Here is a 24,672-nt window from a genome sequence, read left to right on the forward strand (position 1 = left end):
GCACTGTTTCTTGTGTGTCGAAAGGGCCTTGGGCTGCATTGGGCTCCTGAGTCTGGCCCCTCTTCTCACTGGGAGCCCAAAGGGAGCCATCGGTGGTGGTGGTGGTGGCGGAGAGGGGGGCTGAGGGGAATCTGTTCATGGCCAGAGGCCCCAGCAAAGGGTACCGAGGGGCTGCTCATGTCATCAATAAAGCACCTTAAATTGTGCTTTAATCTGTTTTCAGTAGGACAGAGTGCATTAGGCACTTTCAGAGAAAGAAGGAGACACACAGTCTCCCTTCTTTCTCTTCCTTCCTCCTTCCCTGTTTCTTCCCATTTCTTCCCTCCTTGTTTCTCTCTTCTGATGCGGCAGCAAAAAAAGCCAATGGGATTTTGGTCTGCATCAATAGGAGTATAGTGCCTAAATCCAGGGAAGTAATGCTCCCCCTCTATTCTGACTTGGTCAGACCACACCTGGAATACTGTGTCCAATTCTGGGCACTACAATTGAAGGGAAATGTTGACAAGCTGGAATGTGTCCAGAGGAGGGCAACTAAAATTATCAAAGGTCTGGAGAACAAGCCCTATGAGGAACAGCTTAAAGAGCTGGGCATGTTTAGCCTGAAGAAGAGAAGGCTGAGAGGAGATATGAGAGCCATATGTAAGTATGTGAAAGGAAGTCATAGGGAGGAGAGAGACTGCCCTGGAGACTGGGACGCAGAATAATGGCTTCAAACTACAAGAAAGGATATTCTATTTGAACATTAGGAAGAACTTCCTGACTGCGAGAGCTGTTCAGCAGTGGAATTCTCTGCTCCAGAGTGTGGTGGAGGCTCCTTCTTTGGAGGCTTTTGAACAGGCTGGATGTGTTGGGGTGCTTTGAATACAATTTTCCTGCTTCTTGGCAGGGGGTTGGACTGGATGGCCCACGAGGTCCCTTCCAATTCTATGATTCTCTCCCACCTTTCATCCCTTCCTTCTTTCCTTCGTGTTTCTTTCCTTCCTTCCCTCCCTTTTCTCTCTTCTCCCTTCTTTCATCACCCCCTTGGGGTGAGAAAAGCGGTATATAAATGCTGTAAATAAATTTCTCTTGTTGTTTTTTCCCTCCTTTTTTCTCTCTTCCCTCCCTCCTTTCATCCCGCCTTTCTTTTCTTGTTTCTTCTTTACCTCCTTTTCTCTCTCTTTCCTCCCTCCTTTCATCCCTTTTCTCTTCCTGTCTTTTTCTTCCCTTCCCTGCTTTATTCTCTCTTCTCTCAGTCCGTTCATCCCTTCTTTCTCTTCCTGTTTCTTCCCTCCTTTATTCTCCCTTCCTGTCATCCATTCTTTCTCTTCCTTTCTTCCTGTTTCTTCCCTTTCCTCCTCTATTCTCTCTTCTCCCCGTCCTTTCATCCCTTCTTTCACTTTCTTCCTCTTTCTTCCCTCCTTTATTTTGTTCTCTTCTTCCTTTCATCCTTTCTTTCTCTTCCTTCCTTCCTGCTTTTTCCCTTCTTTCCCTCATTTTTCTCTTTTCCTTCTATTCCTTCATCCCTTCTTTCTTTCTTTCCTGTTTCATCCCTTTATCCGTTTCTTTTTCTCATCTCTCCCTTCCCTCATCATCTTTCTTTTTTTTTCTTTTCCTCACCTCCACCCATAGCTTCTCTCCCTTCCCTTTCTCTCTCTACTCTCCCTTCTTTTCCCTTCCCTTCTTTCTCTTCCTTCTTCTCTCCTTTTATCTATCTTCCCTTCATACTTTCTATCTTTTCTCCCTCTTTCCTCCCTTCTTTCTCTTTCTTACTTCCCTCCTTTTTTCCTTCCTTCATACCTTCTTTACCTATATTGATTACACAGACAAAAGGGGAACATCACATTTACTCCAAAATTCACTCATAATCCATTCGTTCAATGTTCATACTCGCCATCCTTCTTCATTCAGTCCATCAGGCTTCATTGGAAGAAGGAGGTGGGTACTCAAATCTGCATTCCTTGCAGTTCTGGCACACTTTCAAAGAGGAAAAGAGCCTCCTTATGTAGAACTTTTTTTGCTGCTGTTCTTGCTTGATTAGGAATTGAAGAGCTTAGACTTGCTCAAAGCTCTTCAGTTCCAGAAGATATGTTGTTTAACTTCCTTAACTTGCAGAGTCATTGTCTCTGGCCATGTAAACGTGTTGTTTACACAAAAAGTTCTCGGCTCCATTCTCATCAGTTTTCTCATAAGCACTTTCGTTCCAAAGTTAATCATATTCGGGTTTTAATTTTAGGGTGGCATTTTCAATCTCGCCAGACCTTAATAGGCCATAGCCAGACTCCAATCATACAATTTCATCGATCCGTCCCTCAGGCACACAGGGATTCTGCACTAGCTCTTCTGCCAAATGCTTTCAGGACTGTTCAGGAGTTTGTTTCCAAAAGTCAAATCCATCTGAACAAATTTAACAGGATTTTTTAAAAAACCAAGGTGCTATGAAATGCAATTTCCCAAGCCTGCGGACCTCCGTTCCTTCAGTGCTGGACAGGCCTACTTGAACCACCTTCTGCCTCTTCCATTTCGAGGAGAAAGAGGAGGACCACCTTCTGCCTCTTCCATTTTGTAGATGACGAGCCAGGCCCCATCTACACTGCCAGAGAAAGCAGTTTCGGAATGGTTTAACTGCATTCTGTTGCAGTGTAAGCTCATATAATTCTATTTCATGCGTTGGAATGGCATTCCCAAATGTTAAGTTATGACAGTGTAGATGGGGTGCCAGCTTCTGCTTTGAAATAGAGGCTGGAAGACCATCTGTTGGGAAGGCTTTGATGAGGCTCTTCCATTATGATGGTGATGATTATTAAGATATTACAATAGAGGCTGGAAGACCATCTGTTGGGAAGGCTTTGAGGCTCTTCCATAATGATGATGATGATGATGATTAATATATTACAATAGAGGCTGGAAGGCCATCTGTTGGGAAGGCTTTGATGAGGCTCTTCCATAATGATGATGATGATTATTAATATATTACAATAGAGGCTGGAAGGCCATCTGTTGGGAAGGCTTTGATGAGGCTCTTCCATTATGATGATGATGATGATTAATATATTACAATAGAGGCTAGAAGGCCATCTGTTGGGAAGGCTTTGATGAGGCTCTTCCATGATGATAATGATGATGATTAATATATTACAATAGAGGCTGGAAGGCCATCTGTTGGGAAGGCTTTGATGAGGCTCTTCCATGATGATGATAATGATGATGATGATGAATATATTACAATACAGGCTGGAAGGCCATCTGTTGGGAAGGCTTTGATGAGGCTCTTCCATGATAATAATGATGATTAATATATTACAATAGAGGCTGGAAGGCCATCTGTTGGGAAGGCTTTGATGAGGCTCTTCCATGATGATGATAATGATGATGATGATGAATATATTACAATACAGGCTGGAAGGCCATCTGTTGGGAAGGCTTTGATGAGGCTCTTCCATGATAATAATGATGATGATTAATATATTACAATAGAGGCTGGAAGGCCATCTGTTGGGAAGGCTTTGATGAGGCTCTTCCATTATTATTATTATTATTATTATTATTATTATTATTATTATTATTATTATTATTATTATTATTATACTATACAGAGGCTGAAAGGCCATCTGTGGGGAAGGCTTTGATGTTTGATGTTCAGAGGCTGGGTGGGAGCCCCCCTTCCCTCCCGGGCCTCTAGGGGGCAGCATCGGGCTGTTCTGGTCGCAAAGCTTGCTCTCGATGCTCCGTGCTTGATGTGCGCAGGCGCGGCGCCGTTTTCCGGCGGAAGTTGGCCCTCTGGCGAGTAGAAAGCAGCATGGCTGACGAGGAGCCGAGTTTCGAGCACCTGGGCCTGGATCCCCGTTTGCTTCAGGTCTGGACCTTGTTCATTCGCGCTTGCTTGCCTCCTTTCTTCCTTCCTCTTTCCTCCCCATATTCCATAACACAGGAGCATGGCAGTTAAAGTGGTGTCAAACTGCATTATTTTTACAGTGTAGATCAGGCATGGGCAAACTTGGGCCTTCCCTCCAGGTGTTAGGAATTGTGCAGTGAGCGAGTAGCCATAAAACTGCAAAGTCAATCAGTGAGAGTATCTGCATAGAGGTGGCCTGGCCTGTGTTGCCTGGAGGCACCCTCTATTTGGGAAGATTAACTGGCCCTTGATTGTTTGCTATCTGGGGTTCACCTGTTTCTGAGTGGTGTCCCTTATTTACTGTTTTGATTCTGATGTTTTTTTAATCCTCTAAGCCAGATTTTGTTTATTTGCATGGTTTTCTTTTTTTCTGTTGAAATCGTCCATGTGCTTTTGTGGATTTCAGTGGCTTCTCTGTGTAGTCTGAAAGGAAGCAGAGGATGCCTCCAGGCAACAACAGCCAGGCTACCTCTATGCAGATACCCTCACTGATTGACTTTGCAAACTTCATGGCTACTCAGAGCTATTAAAGCTTGCTAATTGCAACATTCACACTTGCTTCAAACAGACAAGGGTTCTTTCTTCCATCCTGGACATCATTCCACAGACCCTTTGCTGTTTGAAGCAAGTGTGGATGTTGCAGTTGGTGATCTTGATTAGCATTGAGTAGACTTGCAGCTGCAAAGTTAAGCAGTGAGAGTATCTGCGTAGAGCTGGCCTGGCTGTTTTTGTCTAGCAGTGGTTCTCAACCTGTGGGTCCCCAGATGTTTTGGTCTTCATCATCATCATCATCTTTAATTGCTTATTAACCGCCCTCCATCCGAGATACTCCAGGCGATTTACACTGCAGAAATTACACAGGATAAAACACATACAAATATTAAAGTTAACATGGGTCAAATGCTTTAGTAAAAAGCCAGGTCTTAAGTGCTAGGATAAAATGCCCTAAGTCACGCATGGTTCTCAGATAGGGAGGCAAGGAATTCCACAAGGCAGGGGCAGAAATAGAGAAGGCCCTGCGTCTGGTGCTTTCCAAGTGCACTTCCCTAGGACCCGGTATATAGAGCAGATCGCGTTGGGATGGTCGTGGCGACCTCCGATGATGGTAGAAGGAGAGACAGTCTCTAAGATACAATGGGCCCTGGCCATATAAAGTTTTAAAGGTCAGGACCAGCATCTTATACAAACCACGATACTCAATTGGGAGCCAGTGTAGATGCCGCAGCACTGGTGTTATATGGCATTTCATGGGGGTTTTTGTGAGTAACCTGGCTGCAGCATTCTGGACAATACGGAGCTTTCGGGTCGTAGAAATAAGAAGGCCAACATACAAGGTGTTACAATAGTCCAGCCTAGTTGTGACCGTGGCATGGATGACAGTTGCCAGAGCCTCATCCGACAGGTAAGGTGCCAGTTGCCTCACTTGTCGTAGATGGAAAAAGGCCTGTTTGTTGGCAGCAGCGACCTGAGCCTCTATCGTCAGCTGCGAATCCAAAACGACACCTAGGCTCTTAACGGTAGGCGATGGAGATAGAGCAGCGCCATCAAAGGTAGGTAATGGATGGGTCGGACCTATCGGGCGGCCATGCCACAGGATCTCAGTCTTCGCCGGATTCACCTTCAGTCTGCTAGCACGTAGCCAGTTTGACAAAGCCTCCAGGCATAAGGTGAAATTGTCTTCAACTCCCAGAAATCCTAACAGCTGGTAAACTGGCTGGGATTTCTGGGAGTTGTAGGCCAAAACACTTGGGGACCCCAGGTTGAGAACCACTAGTTTAGAGGCATCTTCAGCTATAGCAGAGCACTTGATGAGCCAGCGTAGACACAGAATACTACTTGAGAACACATAAATGCTGGACCACTCTGACAACCACCATATCAGACTACACAGAGAAGCCATTGAAATCCACAAGCAGACGTGGAGAAGTTCAACAGAAAGGAGGAAACCATGCTACCTCTATGCAGATACCCTCACTGATTGACTTTGCAAACTTCATGGCCACTCATGCTATTCAAGATTGCTAACTGAACCATTCACACTTGCTTCAAACAGACAAGGGTTCTTTCCCCCACTCTGGACATCATTCCACAGACCCGTGGCTGTTTAAGGGAAGTGCAGATGTTGCATTTGGTGAGCCTGAGTAACATTTAATTGGCTGTTAGGAATTGTGGGAGTTGAAATCCAAAACACCTGGAGGAAAGGCCGAAGTTGGCCCATGCCTGGTGTAGATGCACCCCAATCACAAACTGCCCTGCTTAGGTCTTGCAGATTCAGAGCCATGGCTTTCTTAGTGAAGACTGTGTGCCTGTCATGTGGAGTTCTTTCCTTTGAGGGAGAATTTATGCTTAAAAGAATATTTACAAACATATTAAATGCAGACAGTACACATGCCACACATATCACACACAATACCACATATAAGACCATTCTCTTGCCCACATCCAGAGTTGACCCCTCTCCCACTCACCCATACACCCACCACCTTGACTTCCATCCCTAGTCACTGTGATGCCTATAATGTTATTGACACTTTGGCACTTTAGTTGAGTATTGATGGCAGTTAGTTATAACCATAGATGGCGTGAGTTTTTAAATTGTGTGTTTTATTTTATGTGTTGATAGTGGTTATTTATAACTTTTATGTGATATTGTTTTATACTCATGAACAGTTGATGTTTATACTGCACTTGCAGTACCTTGTAACCTGCCTCAAGTCCCTTTTTTGGGAGATGGAGGCATGATATAAATAAAGTTGTTTATTATTGTGTTGTCGAAGGCTTTCATGTCCGGAATCACTGGGTTGCTGTAAGTTTTTCGGGCTATATGGCCATGTTCCAGAAGCATTCTCTCCTGACACTTCACCTACTTCTATAGCAGGCATCCTCAGAGGATGTGAGGTCTGTTGGAAACTAGGAAAAGGGGGTTTATAGTTCCCAACAGACCTCACAACCTCTGAGGATGCCTGCCATAGATGCAGGTGGAACGTCAGGAGGGAATGCTTCTGGAACATGGCCATATAGCCCGAAAAACTTACAGCAACCCACTTGTTTATTATTCTTTCCCCATCAGGCGGTGGCGGCACTGGGCTGGCGGCGCCCGACTCTGGTGCAGGCCGAAGCCATCCCTCTGGCACTGGAGGGCAAGGACCTGCTGGCACGGGCAAGGACAGGCTCTGGGAAGACGGGCGCTTATGCCCTGCCACTCCTGCACCGCCTCCTCCTCCTCCGCCGTGGGGGAAAAGAGGCCGCCGTGCGGGGCCTAGTGCTGGTGCCCTCCAAGGAGCTTGGGAGGCAGGCCCGGGACATGCTCCGCCGCCTCACCACCTTCTGTGCCCGCGACATCCGCCTTGCAGACCTCTCAGGCACCGAGGAGGCTGCTGCACAAAGGTGAGTGCAGACCCTGGGCAGGAAATGAAGGCGGGAGCAGGGCTGCCCTTCTTCTTCCCTCCCTGCAAACAGTCCCCCTTCTCTCCCTTCCTGTCTTCATTCCTTCTCTCCTTTGCTTTTTCATCTCTCCCACCATCCTTTCTTTTCTCTTACTCTCCTTCCCTCCCACCTTCCCTCACTTCCTTTTCTCACTTTCCCCCCTTCTTCTATCTTTCATTTCTTCCCATCCTTCTCTTATTTCTCTTCCATCATTTTTTGTTTCTTCCCTTCATTTCCTTCCCCTTCTCTCTCTTCCTCCCTGTTTTCTCTCTTCCTTCCCTTCTTCCATCCTTTCTTTCTTTTCTTTCCTTTCTTCCTTCTTTTCCTTTCCCGTCTTTCCCTTACTTACTTCCCTCCTTTTCTCTCTCTTCCTTCGTATATTCGTTCTTCCCTTCTTTGTCTTCCTTTCCTCACATTTTCCCTTCTCCTTCCTTCCTGCTTGCCTTCCTTCTCTCCTTTTCCTAATCTTCCTCTCCCTCCTTTCTTTCCTTTCTCTTTCTCCCCTTCCCTCCCTCCCTCCTATCTGTCTCCTTCCACTTCCTCCTTTTTCTCTCTTCTCTCCATTCCTTCATCCCTTTCTTTCTCCTTTTCTCTTTTTTCCTTTCTTTCTTTTTCTTCCTCCTTTCTCTCTCTTCCCCATTCTTCAGGGACAGAGAGAGGTTCTTCCTTTGGGGATCGTGGGCTTTTGGGGCCACATCTGGGAGGGAGGTAGAGGAGCCCATCTTTCCTCCCAGCAAAAGAGGCCTGGCTCCTTCAGGGGTGGTTTATAAAGAGCTGGGGATATTCAACTTGGAAGAGAGAAGTCCAGGTGAAGGAAGGGGGGAAGGGGAGGATCGAGGGAGGGAGGAAGGAAGGGGCCTCACTGGAGAGTCCGCTTAGAATCCTAGAGTTGGAGGAGACCACATGGGCCATGCAGCCCAACCCCCTGCAATGCAAGAAAAGCACAATTGGAGCCCTCCCGACAGTTGGCCATGCAGTCTCTGTTTAAAAGCCTTCAAGAAAGGCACTTCCAGCACCTTGACACCCTTTGTCCCCTCCCAGGCCAGTCCTGATGGAGAAGCCAGATGTGGTGATTGGAACTCCGTCTCGGGTGCTGGCCCACCTCCAGGCGCGCAGCCTGTCCCTGCAGGAGACCCTGGAGGTGCTGGTCATTGATGAGGCTGACCTTCTCTTCTCCTTCGGCTTCGAGGAGGACCTCAAGAGCTTGCTCTGGTGAGAGATGGGGGCCTGGAAGGGGGGCGGGGCGGGCTGTCTGCTCACCATCCAGAGCGAAGCTTTCCAAACTGTCTGGGACATCATTTTCAGACTTTCATCAATGCACAATACGGTCAAGCGTGACTTGTGGGGATGAGGGAGAGGGCCTTCTCTGTAGTGGCCCCTCGGCTATGGCTCCCCAGAGGTATTAGGCAAGCCCCCACCCTGGCAGTCTTTAGGAGGAGCCTGAAAACTTGGCTGTTCCAGTGTGCCTTCAGTGATTGAATGTACAATAATCCCTGACCAAACCCGGCATAAAATGCCCTCAGTGGCACTTTACTTTACCTGTTTGTGCAATTAAACCCTACCTCATCCCCCGGATCCCCTATCATGATACATTACATTGCCCTCTCACCCAGTGTTTCAATTTTAATCTTTGCAATTGGCCCTGCCCGCTGTGATCAATTTTCTGTGTTTTAATGCTCTGATTTTATATTGCTGTTCTGTTTATTTATATTGGTTTTGTATCTTATGTTATTTTTATTCTCTGTTGTGTTCTTGTGTTATATTGTTTTACTGTATTGCTGGGCATGGCCTTATGTAAGCCACCCCGAATCCCCTTGGGGAGATGGTGGAGGGGTAAAAATAAATTATTATTATTATTATTATACCGATCCCTCATAAGAGATATAGGCACACACATAAAGCGCATAGGAATACAATATATCTCATGAGAACCTTTCATTTATATTTTAGGAGTACATGGCTTATTGCTTGTTTCACCTAGATCAGTGATTCTCAACCTGGGGTCCCCAGATGTTTTGGCCTTCAACTCCCAGAAAGCCTAACAGCTGGTAAACTGGCTGGAATTTCTGGGAGTTGTAGGCCAAAACATCCATCCATCCATCCATCCATCCAACTACCCATCCATCCATCTATCCATTCATCTATCTATCCCCACCCTCTCTCTCTACCCATCTATCCATCCTCCATATTTACCTACCCATCCATCCTCTATATCAGTGGTTCTCAACCCGGGGTCCCCAGATGTTTTTGGCCTTCAACTCCCAGAAATCCTAACAGCTGGTAAACTGGCTGGGATTTCTGGGAGTTGTAGGCCAAAACCTAGAAACACAGGTTGAGAACCACTGACCTAGATCGAGAGCAGGGCCTCATAGAATTGTGGAATCATAGAGTTGGAAGAGACCACCCCCTTCTGCCATGCAGCAAAAGCACACTCTAATCACCCCTGACAGATGGCCATCTAGGCTCTGTTTAAAAGCCTCCAAGGAAGGAGCTTCCACCAGACTCCAAGGCAGATAGTTCCACTGCTGAACAGCTCTTCTTACAGTTAGGAAGTTCTTGCTCATGTTCAGGTGGAATCTCCTTTCCTGTCGTTTCAACCCATGGCTTTATTGCAGTGGTTCTCAACCTATGGGTCCCCGGATGTTTTGGCTTTCAACTCCCAGAACTCCTAACAGCTGGTAAACTGGCTGGGATTTCTGTGAGTTGTAGGCCAAAATATCTGGGGATCCACAGGTTGAGAACCACTGCTCTATTGAGTCCTAGTGTTTGGGCAGCAGAAAGGAAGCCCTGTTCCCTTTTCCTGAGGACAGCATTTCAAATGTATTTATTTATTTATTTATTTATTTATTTATTTATTGTGTTTATATCCCACCCTACTCACCCTGTACGGTACTCAAGGCAGCTCAAAACAAAGGTACAATTTGATGCCATAAATACATATATAGAATAAAACAACATGTACTTTAAACATATAAAACTTACAACAATTACTTAAAATCACACAATCCAAAAGCATATTCCAGGAGCCATTCTAATTGTCATTGTTCATTACGGCACTGCGAAATTCTTGTTGCACTGGGAATTGTTGTTGCATTGGGTATACAAATACAGTAAATAAATAATAAATTAATGTTCAAACGCTTGGTCCAACAAAGTCTTCACTTTCAGGAAGGAGGAGGCCAATCTAATTTCCCTGGGGAGGGAGTTCCAAAGCCCAGGGGCCACCCCCGATAAGGCCCTGTCTCTCATCCCCACCAGTCAAACCTGCAGCAGGGGTGGGATCGAGAGCAGGACCTCAAATATTAAAATATAACGATAATTTAAGGTTTCTCCTTACACTTGTGTGACACAGCAGCCGAGACACATAAACAACACATCGTTTAGCAAGCTCTAATTCAGAGATACATCAGACCAGGTGACGAAGAATAGAAGCTGTCTTTGTGGATGTGCTTTCCTTGCTCAGAAGCAGAATAGCAGAATAGTAGAGTTGGCCTTTGGAGGTAGGGTTGAGCTTCTAATTTGGCCACAGGGATTTTTGGACTCTCTTCTCTTTTCCAGCTATTTACCCAAGATCTACCAGACCTTCGTCATGTCGGCTACCTTCAATGAAGATGTGCAGACGCTGAAGGAACTGGTGCTGCACAACCCTGTAATTATTATTATATGTGTTTATATCACACTAAAACAGCGTTTCTCAACCTGGGGGTCGGGACCCCTGAAGGGGTTGCAAGGAGGTATCAGAGGGGTTGCTAAAGACCGTCAGAAAACATATATTTTCTGTTGGTCATGGGGGTTTTGTGTGGGAAGTTTGGCCCATTCTATCATTGGTGGAGTTCAGAATGCTCTTTGATTGTAGGTGAACTATAAATCCCAGCAACTACAACTCCCAAATGTTAAGGTCTATTTCCCCCAAACTCAAGCAGTGTTCACATTTGGACATATTGAGTATTCGTGCCAAGTTTGGTCCAGATCCATCATTGTTTGAGTCCACAGTTCTCTCTGGATGTAGGTGAACTACATCTCCAAAACTCAAGGCCAATGCCCACCAAACTCTTCCAGTATTTTCTGTTTATTTATTTATTATTTATTTACTTTGCTTATATACCGCTGTATCTCAAGCCCGAAGGCGACTCACGGCGGTTCACATGTTGGACATAGGAGTTCTGTATGCCAAGTTTGGTTTAATTTCATTTTGGTGGAGTTCAGAATGCTCTTTGATTGTAAGTGAACTATAAATCCCAGCAACTACAACTCCCAAATGACAAAATCAATCCTCCGCCCCCAACCCCACCAGTATTCAAATTTTTGGTGTAGCGGGTATTTGGCACACGTAGCGGCGTGCCAAATTTGGTCCAGTGAAAGAAAATACACACCCTGCATATCAGATATTTACATGATGATTCATAACAGTTGCAAAATGACAGTTAAGAAGTAGCAACGAAAATACTTTTATGTTTGGGGGTCACCACAACATGAGGAACTGCATTAAGGGGTTGCGGCATTGGGAAGGTTGAGAATGCAATGGGTCATGGCATTGGAAGGTTGAGAACCACATTGGTTATTCCAATGTGCCTTCAGTCATTGAATGTAAGATTCTCCTTGACCACACTTTGCACAAAATGTCCTTAGCAGCACTTTATTTTATGGTTTGTGCAATGAAATCCTTCCTCATTCCCGGAGCCTCCTCCCAGTGTTTTTTTAAAAAATTATTCTTGCATCTGGCCCTGCCTAGTGAAATTTTCTGTGTTTTTAATGCTTGATTTTATATTGTTGTGTCGTATATTATTTTCAGTTTGCATTTTATGTATTTTGCTTGGTTTTATTATGTTTTGTGTTATATTGTTTGTATTGTATTGATGGGCGTGGCCTCATGTAAGCCGCACCGATTCCCCCTGGGGGAGATGGAGCAGGGTATAAATAAAGTTTTATTATTTTTATTATTATAAAAGATCGAAAGAGGAGTGGTGGGTGGTGGGCAGATGCACTGCCAATGGGATCTGGGTCTCTTTCCTGCTGGGAGGGGCTTCTTTGTAGAGCAGACGTGGCTGCTCTGGCTCCCTTCTTGTGGCTCCTCTGTTGGAGGCTTGTCCCCTCCTTGGGCCCTTGATAGGGAGTAACGGAAGCCTTATCTGTGAGCACAGTGGCACCTGTACCCACCTCACCTGAGCCTTTGCATTTATTACCAGGTGACCCTCAAACTCCAGGAGTCTCAGTTGCCAGGTCCCTCCCAGCTCAGCCAGTTCCACATCCAGTGCGAGGCAGAGGAGGACAAGTTCCTGCTCCTCTGTGTGCTGCTGAAGTTGTCACTGGTACGGGGCAAGGTCATCCTCTTTGTAGGCTCCATCGATCGCTGCTACCGCCTCAAGCTCTTCCTGGAGCAGTTCAGCATCCCGGCCTGCGTCCTCAACTCGGAACTGCCAGCTAAGTCCCGGTGAGTGTTCAGGCCCCATCCATTTGCACAAGATGGGGAGGGGGAATTGAGGCCGCTGAGGGGCTTGTGCTCATGAGGATCCTGGGAGCTTTAGTGCCAAAGTCCCCACAACTTTTCTTTTTTATAGCTATGTTTTATTCAGAGAAACAAGCATATAATCTAGCCATCAAACAAAGGCAGATGTCACAAAAATTATTATTATGGTATACACTCAAGTACAGGGTGAGGCAACATAACTTCCTTTCAAACAGAGCAAAGATTGGGGTGAAGCAAGGGCTGCTGAGCTTTGGGGAGAACCTGTGGCCTTCTTGTTCCCTTCCAGGTGCCACATCATCAGCCAGTTCAACAAGGGCTTCTACGATTATATCATTGCGACGGACGAGCAGGACCTGGCGGATCCGGAGAGGCCACCGGAAGGGAAGAGGAGGAAGAGGGGCGGCAAGGGCCACAAAGGAGAGAAGTAGGCAGGAGTTGGGGGGTGGGCAATTTATATATCTATATGTTTGGCTTGTGAAACAGTTGTGTTTTGTTTGCCAAAGACAAAAATAGAGTAAGATTGCATACTAACGAAATTAGGAAGTATAATAGCTCAAACTTAAAGCATTTTTTCCTGTGAGGGTGGATTGGTGAAATTTAAATGTCTATATATTTGGCTTGTTGGATGTATTTTACTTGTTGCTTAGCAGGTTCCACTTGCCCAAGACCATCCCAGCAGAGTGGGGGTCTCTACTGGGATTGGGAAGGCTTTACCCTGGGAGGGATCCATTCAGCTATTGGAGCCCCTCCATCACCTGCTTCGGAGCTTTTAGGGCTGTAGGAAGCCCATGTGCCTTGGCTATCGCAGGCCCCCAGAGCTTGGGTCCTTTCTGCAGTGTGTTAGTGGGTGTGTGGGGGAAGGCACTTGACCTCCAGCCTCCCCTCCTCCTCCGGTGTCTCCCTTCCATAGGACTAAAGATCAGGAATATGGTGTTTCTCGTGGGATCGACTTCCAGAATGTCTCTGCAGTCTTCAACTTCGACTTCCCTCCCTCAGTGGAGTCCTACATCCACCGCGCCGGGAGGTCAGTTGGGTCTAGGGCTCAGACGTGGGTGGAAGGGGCAGCTTGCCTTGAAGAAGCTCCAGAGGAGGAGGAGGGTTCTGTCATCTGTGTAGTTTATATGAATTTCCTCTGGAGCTACTCTGGAAAAAACATTTTTTTCAACTTATTTGTAGAAACTGTAAAGGTTATGTAAGGCATTTTGGGGTCTTTGGATTGCTTGGCCAATTTCCAGGATGATGGTGCCTCATCGCAGCCCTTTCTGTTGGAGGGGATGTGGGTGCTCTGGAGGCTACTTCCTGAGGTGCTTTTTGGCAGAAATATTAAAAATTAACTAGGTATTTGTGTGTCACACTGAAAGGGCTAAATGGATGCAATGACTCAGCAAAAGCTGCAGTCCTATATAAGCATGCGTCTCTGTAGCTTAGTAGCAGTCAGTCTGAGATAAACCTCAGTGGGAGAAAGGCCTTAGTTTGTGAGAAGACCTCACAGTATGTGAGAGAAGGCCTCACAGTGTGAGGTAGGGCTTAGTGTGAGAGAACGCCTCAGTGGGAGAATAGGTCTTAGTGTCAGTAGGCCTCTCAGTGTGAGGTAGGGCTTAGTCTGAGAAAAGCATTGTGTGAGAGAATTCCTCAGTGGGAGAAGAGGTCTCAGTGTTAATAGGCCTCATAGTGTGAGGTAGGCCTTAGTCTGAGAGAAGCATGTGTGAGAGAATTCCTCAGTGGGAGAATAGGTCTCAGTGTTAGTAGGCCTCACAGTGTGAGGTAGGCCTTAGTCTGAGAGAAGCATTGTGTGAGAGAATTCCTCAGTGGGAGAATAGGTCTCAGTGTTAGTAGGCCTCACAGTGTGAGGTAGGCCTTAGTCTGAGAGAAGCATTGTATGAGAGAATTCCTTAGTGGGAGAATAGGTCTCAGTGTTAGAAGGCCTCTCAGTGTGAGGTAGGCCTTAGTCTGAGAGAAGCATTGTGTGAGAGAATTCCTCAGTGGGAGAATAGATCTCAGTGTTAGTAGGCCTTTCAGTGTGAGGTAGGCCTTAGTCTGAGAGAAGCATGTGTGAGAGAATTCCTCAGTGGGAGAATGTTTTTGTATTATTGCTGTTATCGTTATTGTTGTGTTTGGGCTCGGCCTCACAGTGTTAGTAGGCCTCACAGTATGAAAAGACCTTATGTGTGAAGCTCCAGTGTGAAGGTTGAATTTTATTTGTGTTATGGAAACCTTGTTTTTATAAATAGTGCAACCATATTATTCTGCTATAAAGAAAAGCCTCCTCTGGAAGCTTCTCTCACACTAAGGCCTACCTCACACTGTGAGGCCTACTAACACTGAGACCTCTCCCATTGAAGCTGGGTTACATGGCTGCTGATAAGTCACTTTGCTGTGCATTTATGGGGAGGGTCTTTTGCTAATAATCCCACTTGCCCAACACTTTTTCCCTGCCTCTCTCCCCCCCCCCTTTCCTGCAGGACGGCCCGTGTGGACAATCCGGGTACCGTTCTGACCTTTGTCTCTCCAGCTGAGTACCCGCTGCTGGCCAACATTGAGTCTGCGCTGACGGGAGGTGCGTGAGTCTCCTTTTCTGGTGGTTTTTAAGGAGATGCTGTGTATGACTATCTGTCGGGAGTGCTTTGATTGTGCCTTCTCTCCCAACTCTAATGCTCTGAGAGCGGAGTTCTGGCTGGGATCAGGGAGTGAGGCCTAGCTGGACAGGGGTGAGAGGACGAGTCCGGGGGAATCTTGGGTTTTTGGTGCCTCCCATTCTCTCACCCCCCCTCCCCCTCATTTCTTTCTAAATGGAGGCCAGTTCAGAGACAGCCTCAAAGTGCGTCTTCACAGTAGTCCTTTTCACCAGAGCTGCTCCTTTCTCCCTCCAGACAGCAGCGAAACCCCCTTGCGGCCTTACCAGTTCCGGATGGAGGAGGTGGAGGGCTTCCGCTACCGCTGCAAGGTGAGTGAGTGGCTTTGCTCGGAGGAGTCTCCTGTAACCACAAGCCTCTCCTCTTCATGTTATTGTTATTGTTTTTGCTTATTTTGCTATGAGTTTTGTATTGTTTTTGTATTATTGCTGTTATTATTATTGTGTTTGGGCTCGGCCTCATGTAAGCCGCACCGAGTCCCTTGGGAGATGGTAGCAGGGTACAAATAAAGTCTTATTATTATTATTATTTCCTGCCTGTCCTGGAAGAGAGCTGATGGGAAGAGCTGGGTGTCTAGACACTATAGTGTCTAGATCCAGGGAAGTCATGCTTCCCCTCTATTCTGCCTTGGTTAGACCACACCTGGAATGTTGTGTCCAATTCTGGGCACCACAATTGAAGAGAGATATTGACACACTGGAATGTGTCCAGAGGAGGGCGACTAAAATGATCAAGGGTCTGGAGAACAAGCCCCATGAGGAGCGGCTTAAAGAGCTGGGCATGTTTGGCCTGAAGAAGAGAAGGCTGAGAGGAGATATGATAGCCATGTATAAATATTTGAGGGGAAGTCATAGGGAGGAGGGAGAAAGCTTGTTTTCTGCTGCCCTGGAGACTAGGACACAATGGAGCAATGGCTTCAAACTACAAGAAGGGAGATTCCATCTGAACACGAGGAAGAACTTCCTGACTGTGAGAGCTGTTCAGCAGTGGAACTCTCTGCCCCGGAGTGTGGTGGAGGCTACTTCTTTGGGAAACTACATCCCCCAAGTGTGGAATTGCATTAATTCTTCAGTGTAGTGGCACCCATGGAATCATGGGATTTGTAGTTTGGTGGGTCACCAGAGAAGTGGAGTGTGGTAGAGGCTCCTTCTTTGGAAGCTTTTAAACAGAGGCTGGATGACCATCTGTCGGAGGTGCTTTGAATGCAATTTTCCTGCTTCTTCGCAGGTGGTTGGACTGGATGGCCCGTGAGGTCTCTTCCAACTCTATGATTCTATGATTCCATGATACTATGTCTTGAACTAGCGAGGCCTCTGCACTCATTTGTCTCTGGCGGAAAGAGAACAAGGGCCAGACTCCATTTGAGGCTCTGCTCCTTGCAGCACCAGGGAAGTTCAAGGGGGATGTCCCAGCTGCAAAATCCCCTGTGTGCAAATGGTGACCAACGACCAGGGCATCCAAACATAGTCATCGTCACCATCATCATCATCATCATCATTTTATTTCTTACCCACCTCTTCTTATGGCTTGAAGTGGGAGGCAAATGCCTTGGTCACCTCTAGATTGGACTACTGTAATGCGGTCTACGTGGGTCTGCCCTTGAAGACGGCTCAGAAATTTCAGTTAGTCCAACGGGCGCTGGCCAGGATGTTAACTGGTGCTCCTTAAAGGGAGCGGTCAACCCTCCTGTTCAAGGAGCTCCATTGGCTGCTGTTCATTTTCCGGTCCCAATTCAAGGTGCAGGTACTCACCTACAAAGCCCTAAATGGTTTGGGACCTGCCTACGTGTGTGACCGCATCTCCGTACATGAACCCACGCGTTCTCTTTGTTCATCTGGAGAGGCCCTGCTCGCGATCCCACCTGCGTCACAGGCGCGTCTGGTGGGGACGAGGGACAGGGCCTTTTCTGCGGTGGCCCTTCGACTTTGTAACACCCTCCCCAAGGACACCAGACAAGCCCCTACACTGGCAGTCTTTAGGAAGAGTTTGAAGACCTGGCTGTTCCGGTGTGCCTTTCCAGAATAGGAACTCCAGCAATATGTCCCAGAAGCACTTTATCAGAGATTTAACATTGTCTGCACATTGCACTTACCCTAAAATCCTACATTTCACCTGTCATACTCAGCACTTATTAATCTGTACCCATTACATTCGGCCTGGCCCTAGTTTTACTGGTGTTATGGTGTATTGTTTGTACTGTTTACTGTTATTGCTTAACATTTTGATTTGCTTTATAATGCTATGTGTATTGTTATGCTGTTTTTTTTATTGAGGCCTTGGCTTTTGTAAGCCGCATCGAGTCCTTCGGGAGATGTTAGCGGGGTACAAATAAAGTTAATAATAATAATAATAATAATAATAATAATAATGTATTGTCGAAGGCTTTCATGGCTGGAATCACTAGGTTCTTGTAGGTTTTTTCGGGCTATAGGGCCATGTTCTAGAGACATTTCTCCTGACGTTTCACCTGCATCTATGGCAAGCATCGTCAGAGGTAGTGAGGTCTGTTGGAAATAGGAAAATGGGCTTATATATCTGTGAAATGACTGGGGTGGGGCAAGGAGCTCTCTGCTGAAGCTAGGTGTGAATGTTTCAGCTGATCACCTTCATTAGCATTTGAAGGCCTGACTGAGCCTGGGAAAATGTTCTGTTGAGAGGTGTCAACCAGGCACATCTTAACACCTCTCAACAGAACATTTTCCCAGGCTCAGTCAGGCCTTCAAATGCTAATGAAGGTGATCAGCTGAAACATTCACACCTAGCTTCAGCAGAGAGCTCCTTGCCCCATCCCAGTCATTCCACAGATATATAAGCCCATTTTCCTATTTCCAACAGACCTCACTGCCTCTGAGGATGCTTGCCATAGATGCAGGCGAAACGTCAGGAGAAATGTCTCTAGAACATGGCCCTATAGCCTGAAAAAACCTACAAGAACCTAATAATAATAATAAATGTACATATATTCCTGGCCAGCTTAGGATCAGTTCTGCTTTGGGTAGTATTCGATATGGGTTACACCCCCCCAAATATCTCTCGATTTTACCCCTTTCCTCGCAGGATGCCATGCGCTCAGTCACCAAGCAGGCCATCAAAGAAGCCCGTCTTCGGGAGATCAAGGAGGAGCTGCTCAACTCTGAGAAGCTGAAGGTATCCTCCTGGGGTTTGCATTGGGGAGAGGAGGAGGCCCTTTCTCCATTGGCTCCTGTGGGGTGATGCTTGGCTCCTCCTCACTGCCCCTTCTTTCCCCCACCCCCAGACCTACTTTGAGGACAATCCCCGGGATTTGGACCTGCTCCGCCATGACAAGCCCCTTCACCCGGCTGTGGTCAAGCCCCACCTGCGCAATGTGCCGGAATACCTGGGTGAGTTGCAAGGGAGGCCAAGGGGGTAAGGGAGAGTTTCCCCTGGGCAGAAGGGCATTGGATGGAGGGGGCGGCACTCTCCTTCTTCCCCTCCTGCTCCTCACTTCCAGTCTCCCAACCCCTCATTGGGCCTTTTGCCCAGGGAGCCCCACCACATCCCTTCAGCTGAAGGAGAGTGGGTCACTTCTCTAGGAAATCACCATGGACTGGCTGGGAGTGAGGAGGAAGCCAATGGAAGATCCAATTGGCAATAGTTTTTGAAGTGGGACGTAGGGGGTGGTGTCGAGCCCCCTCTTGCTTCCATGCTGTCCGACAACTGCCTCCCTCCCTCCCTCCCGCAGTGCCCCCCACCCTCCGGTCTGTTGCCCGACCGTTCCTGAGGAAGCACCAGCGGCAGAAGCGGATCCCGCCGCGCAGCAACAAGGTTGGTTTCTTGCTTGTGTTAGGAAAAACCTACATAGAGCAGAGCATCCAAAAATAAACAGGATACTAAAGTTGAGCATCATTAACAAGCAGTGCGTGAAGTGCCGAGTGATTTGGTTGTAAAGAATTCAGAGCTTAAGGGGCGAAGGTGCAGAGTCCAATCTTCAAAAATCACAAAATGTTTATTTACAACTAGCCATCCCCTGCCACTTAAAAACAAAACAATAATTAAAATGAAGAACAATTTTAACAAATATAAACTTATTAGTATTTCAATGGGAAGTGTGGGCCTGCTTTTGGCTGATGAGATCGGAATGTTGTTGTTGTGTGCTTTCAAGTCGTTTCAGACCCTGAGCGAGGCCGGGGTAAATGGCCTTGGAGGGCCATATTCGGCCCCCGGGCCTTAGTTTGAGTACCCCTGTTTTAATGGGATCGATTAGCTGCCTATGTTGTAAAGACGTCTTGAGTCACCTTTGGGTTCAAGAAAGGTAGAATAGAAATATTGTAAATTTCTTTGTAGTAAAATAATATGGTTGCACTATTTACAAGAACAAGGTTTCCACAACACAAATTTGCTGCCGATTTGCTACCGGGCTCAATTCAAAGTGCTGGCGTTGGCCTTTAAAGCCCTAAACGGTTCTGGCCCAACCTACCTATCCGAACGTATCTCAGCCTATCAGCCCACCAGGACCCTAAGATCTTCTGGGGAGGCCCTGCTCTCTATCCCGCCTGCTTCACAGGTGCGGCTGGCGGGAACGAGAGACAGGGCCTTTTCTGTGGTGGCCCCTCGGCTCTGGAACGCCCTTCCCATGGAGGTAAGATCAGCCTCCTCGCTGATGGTATTCCGAAGAAGACTAAAAACTTGGATGTTCAAGCAGGCATTTGGCTAATTCGGTGCAATGAATGTGTTGATTACGGATTGGTAATATGGATGATGCAATTGGACCACGATTTTAGTTAGGAGATGTATTGGATTGTGATTTCGTGTAATATTGTGTATTATGTTTTTTATGGTTTTAATTGTATACTGTGCACTGTATATTTTTTTGTAAACCGCGTTGAGTCGCCAATTAGGCTGAGAAACGGCGGTATACAAGGACAGTAAATAAATAAATAAATAAAATAAATAAACAAATACATAGTAGCTTTACATGCAGCAGCCTTTACACTGGAGCTTTCTCACACAAGGCTTTTCTCACTCAGAGGTTTACCTCACACAGAGTGAGGAGTTTCCTCACTGAGGCAAACTTAGGAGCCTTCTCAGTGGTGGCCCCTCGGCTGTGGAACGCCCTTCCTACGGACATTAGATCGGCCCCCTCATTAATGGTATTTTGGAGGAAAGTGAAAACCTGGTTATTTGAACAGGCTTTTGGATAAGCAGTGCAGTGAATATAGGAAAACGGAACTACGGATGACAAGCTGGATCACGATTCTAGTTATGAGATGCTAATGAGTTGTTTATTGATGTGTAATTACTTAGTATATTATTATGTTAATTGTTTTTAAATGGTTTGTATGATGCTAACATTGAATTTTTGCTCCTGCTGTTGTTAACCGCATTGAGTCGCCTACTGGCTGAGAAACTGCGGTATACAAATAAAGTAAATAAATAAATAAATAAATAAATAAACAAACTTAACACTAATAAGGCTTTGGCCTACTCACTCTCCTCAGGGCGACACTAGCTTTGGTCTAACTCTAACAGGCTTTGGCCTACTCACTCTTTCAGTGTTTGATTCACCCTTTTGTAATCAAAAATACCCAATTATCATTCAATATTTCTAACAAAGCAGTGCTTCTGTAGTGGTGCTATTCAGGGGATTGGTCCCAAGGACTCTGCAAGTGGACGTTCCTTCTGTGTCTGCACTGTGTGTCACCTTTAGTTACGGAAAGCTTTGGGGATTAAGTCTTGTGTGCTGCCATTCCCCAAAGAAGAGGAAAAAAGCAATTTTAGTGGACCCAAAAGTATTGTCGAAGGCTTTCATGGCTGGAATCACTAGGTTCTTGTGGTTTTTTTCGGGCTATAGGACCATGTTCTAGAGGCATTTCTCCTGACGTTTTGCCTGCATCTATGGCAAGCGTCCTCAGAGGTAGTGAGCTCACTACCTCTGAGGACGCTTGCCATAGATGCAGGCGAAACGTCAGGAGAAATGCCTCTAGAACATGGCCCTATAGCCTGAAGAAAACCCACAAGAACCTAGGACCCAAAAGTGTTATAGCCATTGCATTTGAGTGTGCATTTGCAGATTAGTTGCTCCTTGAGGCTGCAGATGTCAACACCTCTCCCCCTTCGTCCCTGCAGGGCCAGAAGAACCCCCTGCGCAGCTTCAGTTTCAAGAAGCGGAGGCCGAGGACGCCAGCCACCAAGTCCAAGGCAGCTCCTTCGGGCTCTTAAATTCCCTGCCTTGATGACCAGGACTGTGGGGCAAGGGACGCAGCTTATGGGAGCAAGGATTGTGACGCCCTCCTCAACTGCCCACAAACAGTCAGCCTGGACTGGGCCTCTTTTGCCTCAGATGGAGACTGAAGCAGCAGCAGCAGTGTCCGTCCTTCCAAGGCCTTTGAGCATTGAGGACTTCGCTGCATTAACAAGACTTCTTCCTGGTTCATGGTGTTTGGCTACTTCTTGTATTTGCTGCCTGGTGTGGGAGGAGAGTGCCTTCCTGACTCTCCATTCAGTGCCCAAGATGCTTGGGGATTGTGGGGATGAGCCCTCTTTCAGCCTGTGCCTGGCAAAACGGCCACATGGAGGCACTGAGCCCCCAGTCCTCTCTCCTGCCCTTGTGCCTGTTTTCTGCAAGCCATGCCTTGTGTCCGAGGATGCCCATTGAGAAGTCTGCTGAAGGGGTGTCGACGCGCTGGTCCTCCTACAATCCCATTGAAGGCCGGAGTCCCCCTCTGCTGAAGAGCAATATGTAAGGAAGGACACCACAAAATTGAATCTCCAACTGCAGAAGTTGTTTATTGCAGACCACAGCAGTGATGACAAAACATGTACAGAAATGCAATCAAAAGGTTTTGTCGCACCCAAAATTTGGTACAAGCGTATTTATTTATCACTTTAATTGAAAGTTAAAGGCACATTTTCATTGGTGTACGGTAATCAATCACTTAATTCAGTGTTTCTCAACATGGAGGTCGGGACCCCTGGAGGGGCTATGAGGGGGTTTCAGAGGGGTTGCCAAAGACCATCAGAAAACCTATGTTTCTGATGGTCTTAGTCCAGTGTTTCTCAACCTGGGGGTCGGGACCCCTGTGGGGGTCACGAGGGGGTGTCAGAGGGGTTGCCAAAGATCATCAGAAAACATAGTATTTTCTGTTGGTCATGGGGGTTCTGTGTGGAAAGTTTGGTCCAATTCTATCGTTGGTGGGGTTCAGAATGCTATTTCATTGTGGGTGAACTATAAATCCCAACAACTACAATTCTCAAATGGCAAGGTCTATTTTCTCCAAACTCTACCAGTGTTCACATTTGGGCATATTGAGTATTTGTGCCAAGTTTGATCCAGATCCATCATTGCTTGTGTCCACGGTGTTCTCTGAATGTAGGTGAACTACAACTCCAAAAATTCAAAGTCAATGTCCACCAGACCTTCCCAGTATTTTCTCTTGGTCATGGGAATTCTGTGTGCCATGTTTGATTTAATTCCATCATTCATGGAGTTCAGAAGGCTCTTTGATTTTAGGTGAACTATAAATCCCAGAAACTCCAGCATTACCAAATGACAAAATCAATCACCCTCAACCCCACCAGTATTGGGTATTTGTGCCAAACTTGGTCCAGTAACTCAAAATACATCCTGCATATCAGATATTTACATTACAGTTTATAACAGGAGCAAAATTACAGTTATGAAGTAGCAACAAAAATAACGTTATGGTTGGGGGTCACCACAACATGAGGACCTGTACTAAGGGGTTGCGGCATTAGGAAGCTTGAGAACCACTATCTTAGTTGTCCCTTTGCCAGAGAAGGCTGAAGATCTCTCTGCCTGTCTTTCCCTTCCTTTTTGGATACAGATGGTGAATGCTTCCACCAAAGGCCCTCCTCCGCTATTTTTTTTTAATTTTATTGAGAAAGAAAAATAATAACATATTTGAACAGATAATACTTGTCTATTTTAGGCATACATTATAGTAACATATTTCTGTATTATCTATTCTCATTCTCTACAGGTTTATTCATATTACGTTTTTATTATTATTATTTTCTTCTTTTTTTTCTCCCCCCTCCTCCCACCACCCTTTCCTACCCCTCCCCCCACATTTCTCTCTATATCTTTATTTTTAACCACGCACACAGCTTTTGCATTCTTTGTACAATTTCTATGCTGGCTTCGCCTTCTTTTACCCATTTCATATATGTTGCCCATTTCTCTTTAATTTCTTCTGTTTTGTCCTCCAAATTGGGAAACTTTTCAAAATAACAATACAAGTCAATATGGAAGTTATGTTAATGGCAATTACAGGGAATAAAAATATTGATGCGAAGAACGAAAACTTATTTAAAGCAATGATTTTAGCAGGAAAGGCGGTAATAGCCTGGGGGTGGAGAGATGAAAAAAAATGGAATTTGGAAAATTGGAATTATTATTTATTTGAACAAGTCCAATCAGATATTATTGAATATATAACCCAAGAAGATTCACAGGCCCTCCTCCGCTGTGATTGGTCATCCTCTAAGCTGGGGGGGGGGGCTGTTTCTGAGACTCCAAGCGAGGAAAGGAGAGCAGACGTGTTCAGCACACAACAGCATGGTGCGCATGTGGAGGCAATTGAGAGCGGGCGAGGCTGGAGGAAGGCTCGTGCCAGGGAGTTCCTTGAAGGCATGAGAGTTCTGTGTGGGAAGTTGTGGCCCATTTCTCCTCTTGGTGGGGTTCAGAATGCTCTTTGATTGTAGGTGGACTATAAATCCCAGCAACTATAACTCCCAAATGTCAAGGTCAGTTTTCCCCCAACTCCACCAGTATACACATTTTGGCGTATTTGTGCCAAGTTTGGTCCAGATCCATCACTGTTTGAGTCCACAATGCTCTCTGGATATAGGTGAACTACAACTCCCAAACTCAAGGTCATTGTCCTTCCAATATTTTCTCTTGGTCATGGGAGTTCTGTGTGCCAGGTTTGGTTCCATTCCATTGTTGGTGAATGAAAATGCATCCAATGTATCAGATATTTACACTACGATTCATAGCAGTAGCAAAATTAGAGTTATGAATGTAGCACGAATATAATTTTATAGTTCAGGGTCACCACCATATGAGGAACTCTATTTAGGGGTTGCAGCATTAGGAAGGTTGAGAAACACTGGCTTAATTGGTCTCAGCCAGCTGATTCTTATTGGCCCTGTCTCTTTAACAGCAAAAGGTGTCTTAACAATGGCACTGTTTGTGCCTCTGACCCTGAGCATAACATCTGCGGGTCGGCCTTATCTAGTTGCTCTGTTTCACTTTCAAGTGCATGAGAAATTTAGGGAGTTCAGTACTA

At 46.1% G+C, this 24,672-nt stretch overlaps 2 protein-coding genes across 2 annotated transcripts in view; both read left to right on the top strand.

Annotated features, from left to right (window-relative positions):
* The first annotated feature begins 3,726 nt into the window (after nt 1–3,726).
* Nucleotides 3,727–22,218, top strand: DDX56 (DEAD-box helicase 56). The gene is made up of 13 exons (XM_060787430.2): nt 3,727–3,835; nt 6,945–7,261; nt 8,342–8,512; nt 10,859–10,949; nt 12,487–12,731; nt 13,054–13,191; nt 13,678–13,791; nt 15,230–15,324; nt 15,638–15,711; nt 18,458–18,547; nt 18,657–18,762; nt 19,104–19,186; nt 21,488–22,218. The coding sequence occupies exons 1-13, from the start codon at nt 3,779–3,781 to the stop codon at nt 21,578–21,580; spliced, it is 1,674 nt and encodes a 557-aa protein (XP_060643413.2). The 5' UTR covers nt 3,727–3,778; the 3' UTR covers nt 21,581–22,218.
* NPC1L1 (NPC1 like intracellular cholesterol transporter 1) overlaps nt 22,006–24,672 on the top strand; it is a 43,213-nt gene continuing 40,546 nt past the window's right edge. Inside the window, exon 1 of the mRNA XM_067470862.1 lies at nt 22,006–22,100. Coding sequence (XP_067326963.1) covers nt 22,006–22,100 — 95 coding nt within the window. The remainder of the gene's footprint in view (nt 22,101–24,672) is intronic.

Source organism: Anolis sagrei, chromosome 7 (assembly GCF_037176765.1).
Source record: "Anolis sagrei isolate rAnoSag1 chromosome 7, rAnoSag1.mat, whole genome shotgun sequence".
NCBI lineage: Eukaryota > Metazoa > Chordata > Lepidosauria > Squamata > Dactyloidae > Anolis > Anolis sagrei.

Excerpts from the sequence above, each read along its gene's own strand:
- DDX56 (XM_060787430.2), top strand. The coding sequence starts at position 3,779 with ATGGCTGACGAGGAGCCGAGTTTCGAGCACCTGGGCCTGGATCCCCGT. Across the intron at positions 13,192-13,677 it reads AAGGGCCACAAAGGAGAGAA|GACTAAAGATCAGGAATATG; the intron begins GTAGGCAGGAGT and ends TCCCTTCCATAG. Across the intron at positions 18,763-19,103 it reads CAATGTGCCGGAATACCTGG|TGCCCCCCACCCTCCGGTCT; the intron begins GTGAGTTGCAAG and ends TCCCTCCCGCAG.